The sequence below is a fragment of the Seriola lalandi genome, unplaced genomic scaffold (assembly GCF_002814215.2).
Source record: "Seriola lalandi dorsalis isolate HSWRI2012SDOR001 ecotype SW California unplaced genomic scaffold, Sedor1 jcf7180002054782, whole genome shotgun sequence".
Classification (NCBI taxonomy): domain Eukaryota; kingdom Metazoa; phylum Chordata; class Actinopteri; order Carangiformes; family Carangidae; genus Seriola; species Seriola lalandi.
In genome coordinates this window covers 522,327-536,640 of record NW_019525335.1, presented here as the reverse complement: position 1 = coordinate 536,640, position 14,314 = coordinate 522,327, and the positions used below count along the sequence as shown (strand labels likewise).

Sequence of the window (14,314 nt, the reverse complement as noted above, 5' to 3'; positions counted from 1 at the left end):
TTAGGTTTTTTTTAAATGTCAAATTTTGATCTGTTTTAATGTGTTTAGTTTAGTAAATATAAAATCATAACCTCTCTCATATTCTCCAGACACTAGTTATTATTCTACTTTTCATTTTTGCCTCTTTCATCCTTTAAAAGTAGATAAATAAATAAATAAATAAACAAATACTTGCATTTTTCTCACTTATTTCCTCATATATTCAGTTTCTCGTGTGTTTCACAGATTGCGTTCAGGTGATCAGGAAACACACGAGTGTGATCGAGGCGTCGGTTTCTGTTTGTGAAGAGGAAGAAGTGACTCAGACCATGTGACATTTTCTTCATAAATACGAACCAGGAAAACAAAGCCGTAGAGATTTCAACAGAGAAGCAGAGATGAGTCCGACTGAACGAGGCAAGTTCAACCTTTTTCTTTTGTAAACTTTCGTTCCAAATCTTCTTCTACGTATGTTCATACTTGGACATTAATTAAAGAAGGGTGCGTAGATAAAAAGCTTTAACCTGATTTAGCTTTTACTTTCGTTTTTTCCCAAAGAGTCTTTTGTGTGAAGTTTGCAGGTGTTAGTATCAAAGCTGAGGCAAAATAAAACTGTAATATAACCCTGTTACACTGAGGTAGACTGTTACTGTGGCGGTTTATAATAACTTTGATGTATATTTTATTTCCTCTTGGGGAATTTAAGATCATTGAGCTGCACATTTTGTGTGTGATATCTATACAGTGAGTAAAAACACTCATTATTTCTGATATGAGTACAAACTTAAGTAACCAGCCATTTTCTTAGGTGGTGAAAAGCTGAAAAGTCATGTATAAATATATATAAAAGGTACAGATTTCAGTTTACTTGAGGTACATGATTGTAAATGATTGTTTAGAGAGAGGCAAGTAGCAAACGACTCTTTTGTCACCTAAGATTTGAGTTTGGACTCAACACATTAAAAGTCTCTTGCTTATTTTATAAACCTTTTCATCTGAAGATGTTGAATCCTTCATCATCAGATCTGGAGATCAGAAACTGGCAGATCTGCATTCACACTGCGTCTGACCCCAGAGTTCACCAGCCTGAATTTAGATTCTCTTCAGTGCTGGTTATTAAAGTCGACTCTATCTTCCCAGCAGCAAAAAGATTTCCTCTTTTCTCAAGCTTTTCCTAAAACATCCATCATAACAACATGATTAAACAGTAAGTGATGCTGACAGTGCTTGTTCATCAGTTTCACTTCGGGTCTTGTGACTGTTGCTTCACTTAGGGCTTGACATGTTCAATAGCTTTAAATTTGGGGAAGTGAAACTTCCGGTAGCTGCTGACCATCATACGCAGATGAGCACTAAAAATAAAGAGATATAGAGAAGATTAAGAGGCGTTTGGGTGATCAGAAAATGTCAATATAATGGAATCTAAAGTGACGCCAGAGCTTACCACAGCTTCTAAAACAACTACAGAGTTAAATCAACAGCGTCTCCAGCCGCTGAACATTATGTGACTGATGGGGCTGTTGTATTAGATACTATTGGACTGGAAGTTCCTAATGAACTTGAACTTTGTGATTTTTTTTAGCAATTATTTGTCAATTAACTGATCAAAATTAATCTGCAACTATTTTGATAATCAATTAATGATTGAAGTTATTTTAAAATACATGAGACGTTGCTGCTTTTCTCGTCTTACATTGTAATGGTTTTAATGTTGTTGGGTTTTGGGTTGTTGGTCGGACAAAAGCTGCAACATGAAGACGTCTCCTTGGGTTGCGGGTTGTTTAGAATCTGCATATATCTTATTATGATAATATATTTGTTAGTTCATGATAACATTGATAGGAGTCACATAAAAGTGGATCAATAACAATAGTGAAATAATTACTGAGCCCTTCCGGTACCTGAAGCATGTTTGTATGACCCAGTTTCTCATGAATAATGTGAAGACACAGCACATTTGGATTTATTGTTTACAAATGTAATAGGTTACAGATTAATAAGCATCTTGTCATTTATTAGATTTGATTTCCGTAGAAATTTCACAACCTAATGACCTCTCCAGGTTAATATTTAATGGAAACACAATGCTGAATCAATCACAAAGCAACAGAATGGAAAAATCAGCTTTTTAACGAAAATAATAATTCAGATGTAACCTCTTTGTGATCACCAACATTTGATTAGTAGCTTATTTAATTCAATTTTTTTCTGTACTGTAACAGATTACAGTTATATTTATTTTGTAATGTAATTTTTATTCCCATCACATGCACCAACCTGTTTGCACCCTTACCTCCCTGCACCAAGACCGCAGTCTTTCCGTCAAGGGCTTTGAATTGCATAAACACAAACCACAAGAACTGTAGTCATGGTTTAGTTACAATGTTCAGATGTTGTTTGTGGTGCACACGTTACATGCAACATGTTAAATGTACATTTTTTGTTTTTTTTATCATGTGTGTTTTTCTAGCTGTTGTTTTCTGCTGTGTCATGTTTATAAAGGTTTTCTGACTAAAACAAAGAAAATGATGGTTGTCTCCTGGAATGCACTGAAAAGACCAAAAAAATGCAAATATGAAATGCAATAAGGATTATAATGATTATTTTAATTTAAGGGGTCTTTGCTGAAATTTTTATTACACTGCATTTTTTTCCATCATCCTTTGATAGCTGCACACGTTTTCATCTGTTATGCATCTTCACACTCGAGCATTACTCTGTGCTGAGTCAACTAAAGACCAAAACTTTAACCGTGTGACTGTTAGAAGTTGAACCACGACTCTTTGTGTTGATGTGTTGCTGCTGGCAGAGACAACATACCTGAAAACCACATCCTGCTCATAAAGTAACACTTGATGTTTTGTTTTTTTTCCTCATGCAATCACCTGTTTTAGTGCTGTACAGCTTGTTTTTATGGCTGAGTATGTGTCAGACATGTAAATGTCTGATATGTTTGACCAGTGAAAAAAGCTAATGTTAGCTAATCCTGTAAAGCAACATGTTTGGAGTCCATGGAGGTCCAAAGAGGTTTATTGTTTATCCAGAAACATTATGAGTTTATTGACATTTGTGTCGAGTTCATCATTAAACATTTCAAAGTTAGTCTCCTTCGACTTGATGCAAAAATGAATTCAGCCAAGGTTTTAGTTCACTGTGAAAAACGGAACAGAGGTCAGGTATAAGGTAAAGTTGTGACATGATTTTTCAATTTCGAAAAGTAGTTAATGCTACGGCAACTGTAAAAAAGAAAACATACAAATGAATCATGCTAAGCTATCTGGGCTAGTAGCGAGCCAAGCTAACCTGAGTTTAAAAAATACACGGAAAGAAAGTAAGCTAGTTTGAGAATAAATAAATGAATAAATAATAACTAAAACATATTAGTTTAGGCTGTATACAACTGCTTCATATGTACCACAGTGAGCCCTAAAGCTAAAGCTTTTCAGAGAATATAAAATATATTAAATTATACAGCTGTAGTAAGAGCTCAACAAGCAATGTTGGGTTTCTGCTCTGCAAACCTGCTGGAGTGAAGTTTATATTGACTTAAAGGAAAGAAAGCAAAGAAATAAGTTTGTGTGGCTGTAAATGTTGAGGTCTATCATCTTTGTCTTTCTTTCTACACTTAACACAACCTCTGAACACATTTTCCTCTGACCACTCCTCCAGGCTTTGACACATTGATTCTGCTTGTGTGGTTTTTATGAAGTGAAAAACACTCCGAGTTCGAGGCTCGATTTCTGTCAGGCGGACGGTTCTCTCGGCGTGTTCACTGGCACGCAGCCGTCTCATCAAAGGTCAGACGACATCCTGTTTTCTCATGTGGTTCAAGTCTGACTGTAGGTGTGGGTTTGTGTTCACAGGCCTGGTGTTGGGGAGCCTGCTGCTCGTCTCCCTGTGTGTCGGGGCAGCGGCCATGTTGGACAGCAGGCTGGACGTCCACTGGCAACTGTGGAAGAAGACACACGGGAAGACGTACCAAAATGAGGTATTACTTGAGTTTCTGTTTGCTTGTCATTAAAATTTGTAGTGCAACACATTTCTTTTTAAAATTCTTCAGTTGAAACAAGTGAGTATTTTGCAGGCGAAAAAATCCACATGTAAGATTTATCATGAACTCATCATTCTCTCTTTCTGCACGCTTTTGTGTTCAGGTGGAGGATGTGCGCCGCAGGGAATTGTGGGAGAAGAACCTGATGCTCATTACCACGCACAACCTGGAGGCCTCGATGGGGCTTCACACCTACGACCTGAGCATGAACTACATGGGAGACCTGGTGAGACGCCTGCTTGCTCAACTGTTAAATAAATAATTAAGCTTCAAGATTTTTATTAATTTAAAATGAATCATTAATGACTGATGTGGAAAGTCAGCAGGATGCAGAAAAGACACAGTAAGACTAGTTTGAACTTTGAAGCTAGCGGCTAACCGGACCTCACAAATGTCCCTAACAGATTCAATGTTTCTAACCTGTTGAAGTACGTAAGTTAAGTTTACTAAAAAACTACACTTCCCAGCTGTAAAATGGAATTACTGAGCGTATTTGTTTTTACAAATAAAACTATATATATATATATATGTAAAGCTTGTTGTCATGAAACTACCAAGAACTCTCACCTAAATCTGCTTCTCCTCTCGGCTTTTCAGAGCTTTATATCAAGTTTCAGCTCATCGGTTAACTGTCCGACCTGCAACTTTACTGGTTCACTCTCACTGCTTTCATACTGTTTGTTGCAGGTGTTCAGTTATTAATCTTTCAGCGCTTAAAATAAGCCCTAAAAACCCGCTGTACATGAACATAGTGGAGCCAGGTACTGAGTACTTCCTCCCCACTCTACTCTAATGGCTTACTATACTATGACGTTTTTATTCCTTGTTTTTATGCCTTGCTTTACTGTGATGTTTTTTGACATTTTGATGCCTTACTACACTATGATGTTTTCATAATTAACCTAGACTATGAAGTTTCTCTGTGGTGTAGTGGTTAAAGCTGTTGCCTCAGAATGAGAAGGTTCTGGGTTTGAGTCCAGGTTCAGGGGCAGTTTTGTGCGGAGATTTCCTGTTCTGCCTCTGTGTGTGTGACATTTTTATGCCTTGCTATACTATGATGTTTTTTTGACTTACTTTACTATGACATTTTTGACATTTTTATGTATTATTAAACTATGATGTTTTTTCAAATTAAATCCTTACTATACCATAACATTTTTATGCTTTACTATAGTATGACGTATTTTGACAACTTTATGCCATTTCTTTATTAGTCATTATATAATGAATTTTTTCCCTTATTATTCTGTGACACTTTTATGACATTTCTTGTCTTACTTTACTATGACGCATTTTGAAGTTTTTATGCCTGATGATGTTTTTAATTCAAAGGGGTATTGTACCATGTAACAGATTTAAGTACAAGTCAGATTTATTCTGACTTCACGCACCCATGATATTTCATAATAGATTCCTGTTTTCAGTGTTTACCCATCTAACAAGACTTCTTTCTTCCTGCTCGATGAATATGGGTAATTTGATACTGACGTCAGCACTGCCACTTCATTGTTATCTACTTCCTTACAGACAGAAGAGGAGATCCTGCAGTCTTTTGCCACACTTACTCCTCCTACTGGCATCCAGAGGGCGCCATCTCCCTTCGCTGGGGCTTCAGGCGCTGATGTACCAGACACCATGGACTGGAGAGCGAAGGGCTGCGTAACCAGCGTCAAAATGCAGGTAAAAAAAAACTTTGAGATTCTGTTTCCACCATTGGCTCATTTAGATAATCAGTCCTGATGGTGAAAGCTGAGCCGTTTAATGCCACAGTGACGCAACCTAAATTTTCAACAACCCACGTGTCCAGTTTCCAACATTCATCCTGTTCCTTACTCGCCGAGTCCGTAGCTGTACACACAGGAAGTCGTCACCACAAGCACCAGTTTTGAAAGGTTTTTGCCACATCCACTGTGAGGCCACCACCTCGCACGCATCAACACCAGAGAGTCCAGCTCACATTCAACAGCTGTTAGTTTCAATTCAATATCAGAGCTGTTAGAGTAACCTCATCACTATTTCTACATCCACTTTTTTAAAAATAGAAAATAGTGTTAAATTAGTGGATTTGATAAATCACTCATGGAAACAGGAGTTTTCAGTGTGTATGTTTTTATTTTGTACATTTGGCAACAAATACCTACTGAAAATGATTAGTATTAAAGTTCATATACACATTTATACAACGTAATTATTGGGTATCATTTCTTATTAGTAGATTTTCATGTTTTTATGCATGTTTATATGTTTATTTATCATGTTTTACTCTGATGTACATATTGTATGTCTTTCATTATATTAATAATAATAAAGTTTCAAAACCAGAGATTACAAAGTAATTCAGAAGAATAAAACAAGCAACAAACACATGCAGAGAAATTACTCAAAATAAAAATAAAAACATTAGAAATGTAAAAATATGTGAAATATTTAACACTTGCATGGAGACTTTGATGCGCCCAGACTCTTTAGATGTCTCCATAAATAAAGACAGAAAATAAACAACAAAAACAACATAATATGTTTAGTGGAAGGAATACAAGAATTTATATGAATCCATCAACCAGAAATACAAAGAATATTTCATTTTAACCCTAATTTCTATATTTTAGATTTTAATAAACACATTTTTAGCAAAATTATACAATTGCTTTCGTTACTATTTATTTTTTCCACAAAATCTCACCCCTGAAGTCACCCAGTGGTAATAAGATCATAGAATAAATTACCTGTTTGGTTTGTTTGTAATATGATCTGTAATATGTCTTCTATGTAAAAAGCTGAGTAAAACATATTTATCTTGCCATGAAAAGTCAATAAGAAATGTTTAGTACTTAAAGAATTTTTTCTTGTTTCAAAATATTCAAACAAGTTGATTTACAAAGCGAAGAAGTGGAAAAAAAAATCTGACATACAGACTGAACTTATTACCAGCTCGTGTTGTGCAGATGAGTATCATTCAACCAGAGACGCACCAGTATTGATTCTGGCATTCCTTCTGTTCCGTGCAATGCGTTAAATATAATTGACAAACAGGAAAATTTCCCAAAGAGTGTGTGGAGTTCTTTAACCTCTCACACTCTGCTGGACCCTCCACTGGCTGCTTCTTCACACACTCGCATTGCGCTGCCAAGTGTGGAAATGTGTGTAAAAGGATGCGCGAGACGTTTAGAATATTTCCATTTGATGTAATTCTGCAGCTGCAAAAACAGTTGCTGTTGAATTGAATATTTCAGTCAGTTCTGATTTAATATAGATCCACCAACCAATCAGTGAATGTGTGTGTGTGTGTGTGTGTGTGCGTATTGTTATGTGATATATGTTGTCTAATAGTGTAGAGAGGTGTTTAGAGTGTGTATGACATCACAGTAACACCACTCATTTAAATCCAGGGTGCCTGTGGCTCTTGCTGGGCCTTCAGTGCGGCGGGGGCCCTCGAGGGCCAGCTGGCCAAGAAAACAGGGAAGCTGGTGGACCTCAGCCCCCAGAACCTGGTGGACTGTTCCGGCAAATACGGCAACCACGGCTGCAACGGAGGCTACATGCACAGAGCCTTCCAGTACGTCATCGACAACCAGGGCATCGACTCCGACGCTTCGTACCCCTACGCAGGGAGGGTGAGTTCAGGGACTCTGTAAAGTCTGTAAAGGACATGTCGTGGGAAATGACTGTGATCACTTAGTGCTCGCAGCTGGGAAAAAAACGTGTGAATAGATGATTTGAAATCATCATCACACCAGGCAAGAAATGATAACACAAAGTCAGAACGACATCTAAACTGAGGTGGCAGCTCTGAGGAAGTGCCTCAGTTTCAAGTTCGTTTCTTTGGCACAGACATTGAAGTAAACAAGCCAGCGATCATGTTGTTGAAGGGCTGCTTTCACAAAGACAGACTTTGACTACAGTTTCAAAAAGCAGTTTAGTTCTTGACTATCTTAAGACTGTGGTACAATGAATTCTGGGTAAATTAAGACTTTTTTCAAAGTAAAAACAAAAAGGCCAATCAAGTCACCGTATCCAACTGCTGAGCCCTGTTTACCCCGGTCGAAAATTTTGCCTTTTGGACAAGGACAAGGTTTTACTTGGGAGATTCAGCACAACATTGATTGTTACCATGGTAACATTGGTCGTAGGCCTGAGTTAGCCTGGGGGAAAGTGTAATGTTTTTTTGGCTTAATATCAGTCAGTCTTTATTTTTGTGAAACACTCTTAATTGCGTCGGACTAATCCATGAGAAAAATTAAGACTGGACCAACGATGCAGACCAGTGTGAAATATCTCGTTCAGTGAAACCAACCCCTGATCAGCACACAGAGAGAAACCAGTCTCCTTTGACAAAGCAATCATCCCCAGGTGTGCAGGGAAGGTACAACGACCTGCAGGTGTTCACAATCCAGGCGACGTGAACATTAAGTCACAGTTTGTCTTTTGAAACAAAGGGGTCGACACTGACTGAGCAGATGATGTCAAGTACTCAATATCCATCATTTAAAAACAGCTACAGAAAGAAGTAGAAATGAATGTATTTAGTATTTTACTTTACATGTTATTTTTACAGCATAAAATACCTGTGAAAACTACATCTGCATGTCACAACTTGAGTGTAATTTTGGGACGTAACATGGGAACTGCAGAGTCTGTGTTGTTGTCAGAGTTTGCACAGTTGTTTCAGACTTGGACTGTCAGCACACACGTCACACGTTATCTATCAGTTCAGTGATCGTAGTGGATGAGCCGGTGTTTTCCTACAGACGAAGGGTCGAGGACAGAGCACAGAGTTTTTTTTTGGAAAGCTGTTATCTCGTTTTACACTAAATTAAAACAAAATGCTCTTTTTTTTTTTTAAGCGCAAACATGTAGGAATCCAGTGCAAACAGACAGGTTTACAGTTAACAAATTCCTGTGTGAGACAACAATGTGGGAGTATGAACAGCAACAAGAAGTTAAGTCCGACCCTTCAGGCTGCCGACAGCAACACTCTTCTCACTTGTCTGTGGTCTGCTGTTAATGTCTCTTTGGAGCAACAATAAATTAATCGGAGCGGACAACGTGTTTGTCCTCCAGGCTTCATCTGGTTCGCTGATGCCGGTGTTTGTGTGGAGGAGGAGGGCAGTTCTGAGCGGATCCGACAGACTGTTCGAGCCTCGCGGAGGTGTCGTGGCTCTAATTCAACCGAAAAAAGGAAATAAAAACTCTCTCTGTGATGTGAAATGTTCTCTTAATGAGCGCAGTGACTGCTCTTTCTCAAATCCACTTTCCGCCTCACCTGCCAAGAACAGGAAAATATCATTGCTATTGTAACGTTTGTGAGCTCGCACCTGCTGATGCTGTACCCATGTAAAGAGTGGGGGTGTACCAGGGAGCCAATAAGGAGCCTGTTTGACGACGTTTGAGAGCTGGTCCCAACAAACTCTTTCAGCCTGGTGTTAAATTTCCCCTCCTGTGAATTTGTTGTTTTCACCTCAAATTCCTAAATTGGTTACAGCTCTCCCACAATGTGTCATAAATTTGTTAAAGCACAAACAACTTAAGCAGTCGAGGCCAAGTAGAGTTCATATCATGTTTGGTTAGGGCCCCCTGGTGGTCGTGGGGCCCCAACTTCAGTTAGTTCAATTATGCCTCAGGCAAACTTTATATATCCTACACAACAAAACCACAAAGAACAATTTAAGCCACTATTTTTTTTTTCTTTTTTCCTTTCCTACTAGGAAAGGAAAAGCACTGGGTGTAAATCATCAGTTTTAACCCTTCGTTTGGTTGTCCTCTCTCTGCAGCAGCAACAGTGCCGCTACAACCCCACGTACCGCGCCGCCAACTGCTCCCAGTACAGCTTCCTGCCTGAAGGGGACGAGGGGGCTCTGAAGCAGGCGGTCGGCACCATCGGACCCATTGCAGTGGGGATTGACGCCACGCGGCCCAGATTTACCTTCTACAGGAGCGGTGAGTGACACATCATCAGCTGCAATTAGAGTGATTTGATGGCTTTATATGTCTATATACACATCCCAATAATTATAATAACACAACTATATATCTAACTCAAACCATCAGAAAATCAGAATATAGGCAACAACAAGCGTGTAAAAAAAAAAAAGACACAAACTTCCTGTTTAAAAATCTTGTTCATTAAAAAATAGATATAATGAGATGCATTTGTTATTATCATTGTTTCAGGAGTGTACAATGACCCATCCTGTTCCCAAAGAGTGAACCACGCGGTGTTAGCTGTGGGCTACGGCACGCTGGAAGGACAAGACTACTGGCTGGTAAAGAACAGGTGAGACCCCCCCCCCCCCGGTGTGGTCCATACACACCTACAGACAAACTGAGCACATGTATAGGTGCTATATGTTCCTCCTCTGTGGTTCATCGTGGAGGACAGAGAGGAAGAGAAACAGGGAGGTCGGGGCTCTGCAGGGAAGCGAACAGTCAGCGAGTAAAGACCTAATGTTACATTCTGTTTGAGGTTCGGTCGTGTCTGCTGACATGACAGCACTGATGTCTGCCTCTCAAGCCGCGATGAAGTCGGCCTGCAGGTTTGGTCCGAGTCAGTCGACCAAAGTTGCGTGTGTGTGTGTGTGTGTGTGTGTGTAATGGAGAAGAAGAAATTGCATTTCTCAGCATTTATCGCATATAAAACTGCCACAACTTCTCCATTTTCCACCAGTGACTTCATCAGGGCTGTTGTTGTCCTCAGTCTCCACACACACCCTAGTTCTTTTATTGTACTGAGGTATTTTAATTTTATGTAACCTTCTACTTTTATTCCTATTTCAGAGGGAGATATATGATGTACTTCTTACTCCACCACATTGATTTTACAGCTGTAGTCAGTGGTTACTTTTACTTATGATAAGCTTAAACCTTTTTTGGCTGATGTTTTAGGTCCCTCGTCATATTTCAGGTATCTTTGAGTTGTTAGCAGCTTCGCCAAACTCCCCGTTTACACCTGTTATTAAAATTCAATATTCCACTAACCTTGCTCTGAGCCTTTTTAATGGTATTGCTCTTCTCCGTTCTCTTCGTCCAGTTGGGGAACTACTTTCGGAGACCAGGGCTACATCCGGATGTCGCGGAACAAAAACAATCAGTGTGGCATCGCCATGTACCCCTGCTACCCCATCATGTAGCTGCACGGAGAACTGGATCTGTAACACAGTGAACTTCGCTTCTTTCTTCCGTGTACATTTTTTACAGAGTCATTTTCATGTGAACGTTTTACTACAAAGGCCAACAAACGGCAAAGGCAAGTCTTTAAATACTAAAGTTTAACACCAGATCTTTTCTGTGTTTTTTGTAATCTTATATATCTTGAGGAGGGATTTATGAACTTATTTGTCTTGTAAGACTGTGTGCTTGTTTGTATGTGACTGTATGCGTGTGTGTATTTGAATCTCCAATAAAGAAACAGATGTCTCGGTGAAACACGCCATGTTCGTATCAATATATCAGTTTACTGATCGGGGCCTTTCAGTAGATTCAGATCAGAGCTCTGCGGAGGTGAAGAGCTGATTTTTTTTACACCTCCAGCTCCGGCTTTGTGTGTTAAACCTGTCATAAAACTGTCTGAAAGGATTCCATTGACTCTGGGAAATTGGTTTGTTGGTCAATTTAGCTTTTACATGTTACGACAGAGGGAACGACAAAATCAATACCCGTGTCTCTGGTAAATATCTGTGTCCTGTGCTGAGTACTCCATATACCAGCTGCCTGTAGCCCAGTGACATCGTCTGGCATAGGGAGAAAAGCCTTTTGCTCTGTTTTTATGCCTTTATTTTGATAGAGTCAGTAGAAACAGACAGGAAATGCAGGGTAGCTCAAACACTGAACTACTTTACCAAAAAGTCAAGAGTCCTTCTAAGGAATTGGTAAACATTATGAAAAGATTGTGCAGAGAGGAAAATATTGATACCACTCTCATTTATGTCCATAAAATATGAAGCTACAGGCAGCAGCTAGTTGTCTTAGCTTAGCATAAAGACAGCGGGAAACTGATAGCTATGTCTAAAGGTAACAAAATCCACCTCCTCCTCCCCTGACGCGTCATCTCATTTGTTTAAACCGTACAAAAACTGATAAAACAAATACAAAGTTTGTTTCATCATAAAAAAAACCCACAAAACTTAATTTTAAATTGTAGCGAAATCTTCCAAAGACGCCAAATAAATTAGGATGAAATTATGAACATAATATCTAGAATTGTGTTCAATTCTGAGAAAACAAATGCACGTCTAGGGTTTGAATATTTTCATTAAAAAACATCATAGTGCAGAAAGAAGCAGATACTAACTATATGCTGTATATTTGTCATGCAAAAAAAGTACGGAAGCTGGTTAAGACCAACTTTCATAGAGGTGATTTCTTGCGATTTTCTTGGGATGAACATAAACCATTTTAAGGGTAGTGCTGGATTACTGTACTGGACTCTACAGGAGTATTGGTGTCAGTGTTGGCCTTTTGAAAACCCGGAGATCTTCCCACCTGACACCTCCAACAAGGTCAGAATAAAGTCAGCAGAGCGCGGTGTTGGGTTACAAATGAGTCATTTTTATTTTTTTAGTGCAACATCACAACAAACAATTTTCACATGAGGTATTCAAAGGGATTTTCTTTAGTTGTTGATACAAAATGTCCCACCATGATTGACGTTTAAAGTGTTGTGTATCTTTTTTTTTTTTTAAAGCCTTTGGTTGGTTAGCCACATTCATTAGTAAGTCTAACACATGGACAAGAATGGCACGATAAAGCATGGTGGGTCGGGTCGGAGCCGAGGAAACTTTGACTCAAATATAATATTCCCCTCAGCTCTTCCCCGTTTAAAGCTTTTTGTATGGATTTCATCAATTCCTACTTACAACAGTGGGATCGAACAGTATTTCAACTACACTAAACATTTCGGAAAAAACAGGGGTGGGAGGGGTGGCTTACAAATGTGGAAAAATAGCTTCTGTCTCCTCTGACCTTTGTTTTTTATCTTGGGATGAGTGTTTTGATTTTTGGGCTTTTTCTGTTACAGCAAGTCACATGATTCTAGTTTTTGGAAAAACAAGGAATAGGCAACGTTGATTACAGCAAGATCCTCCTTGCTTGGATTGTCACCTCCTTCTTTTTTGGTCTTGAAAATGATTTTGTTTATATATATACAGAGCATGGATCAATGGGACACTAGCATACTGGACTTTAAGCTTTGGCTGGACGGGGGCCGCGTTCGGCTCCTGTTACGGATTGATTCCAGCACATTTGGTTTGGAGTAAAAGGCATGAAGAAGAGACGGATGGACAGACAAGATAAGATAGATAGACAGACAGACAGACACCCTGACAGGATGGATTCTTTGGTTAAGGAATATCTTTGCCACACAACATCTCACACAGTTGAGGTAGATGGGTAAAGTCTTCATGTACACACAGGGGAGGGGGCGGGGACAGTTAGGGGACACTGGGGTTTACAGAGTCAAAAGACTTCCATCTGAAGACACTGCCTCATGTCAGTTTCTCAGTTCCAGCTCAACATAATACTGTTTTATGCAACATAAATAATCAGCACGCGGAACCCCACTGGTGCTTTTTTTGAATCCTCTGAGTGCTACGGTAGCTCTGATAGGGAACTGCTAAAACTACCCATGATACATAATGATTCAGCAGTTACCCATCAATCTTTGGTTGTTTTTTTGGTTTAAACATTATCAAAAAATGTAAATTTTTTTGGTCTTTTTTTTTCTTTTTTTTTTTCTTTTATTCTGAAAGAATACGTTAGCTTTCAGTTCTGCTATTTCATTATTTACGCTCCCCTCATACCCGCTCTGCAACGGCCTCGGCTGCCAGCCCTGTTTCAGGGTCAAGTTTCTAGAAGAGCCACTAGGGGGTGCCGCAGGCTAAAATGGCAATGCGGATCACCTGCAGCAGCCAAATGGATTCACTCCTCCCCTCCCTCTCTCCCGCCTCTCCTCTGTACAGAAAGAGAGGAGCTTCCCTGCTTGACACGGAGCAGAAGGTGGCTCAATACAAACAGCTCTGTCTCCATTTTGGGCTCCCAGTCAGAGAGACAAAGAGAAACCTGAAAGGTGTCACCTCAGCTTTGATACAATGACAGTAGCGAGCAGGGGTCGGCAGAGGAGCCTCCAAGCTCTTTTATTTTTCATTTTTCCCCTCTGTACAGACTCGACTGCACACCCCCACCAGTGCCCCCCCCCTCGCTCTCAGCATGCTTACAATTGTTGCTCATTAAAGTTTAATTCAGCTCCATGCCCCACTACTCCAACACCTCCTGTTCCTCAAACAACCCCCC

General features: G+C 39.5%; 1 protein-coding gene across 1 annotated transcript; it reads left to right on the top strand.

The window, feature by feature from the left end:
- Positions 1-245: 245 nt before the first annotated feature.
- Positions 246-11,452, top strand: ctss2.1 (cathepsin S, ortholog2, tandem duplicate 1). The gene is made up of 8 exons (XM_023425487.2): positions 246-396; positions 3,843-3,967; positions 4,134-4,256; positions 5,558-5,710; positions 7,420-7,644; positions 9,802-9,967; positions 10,202-10,304; positions 11,058-11,452. Exons 1-8 carry the CDS (start codon positions 378-380, stop codon positions 11,155-11,157), a joined length of 1,014 nt encoding a protein of 337 aa, XP_023281255.1. The 5' UTR covers positions 246-377; the 3' UTR covers positions 11,158-11,452.
- The last annotated feature ends 2,862 nt before the right edge of the window (positions 11,453-14,314 follow it).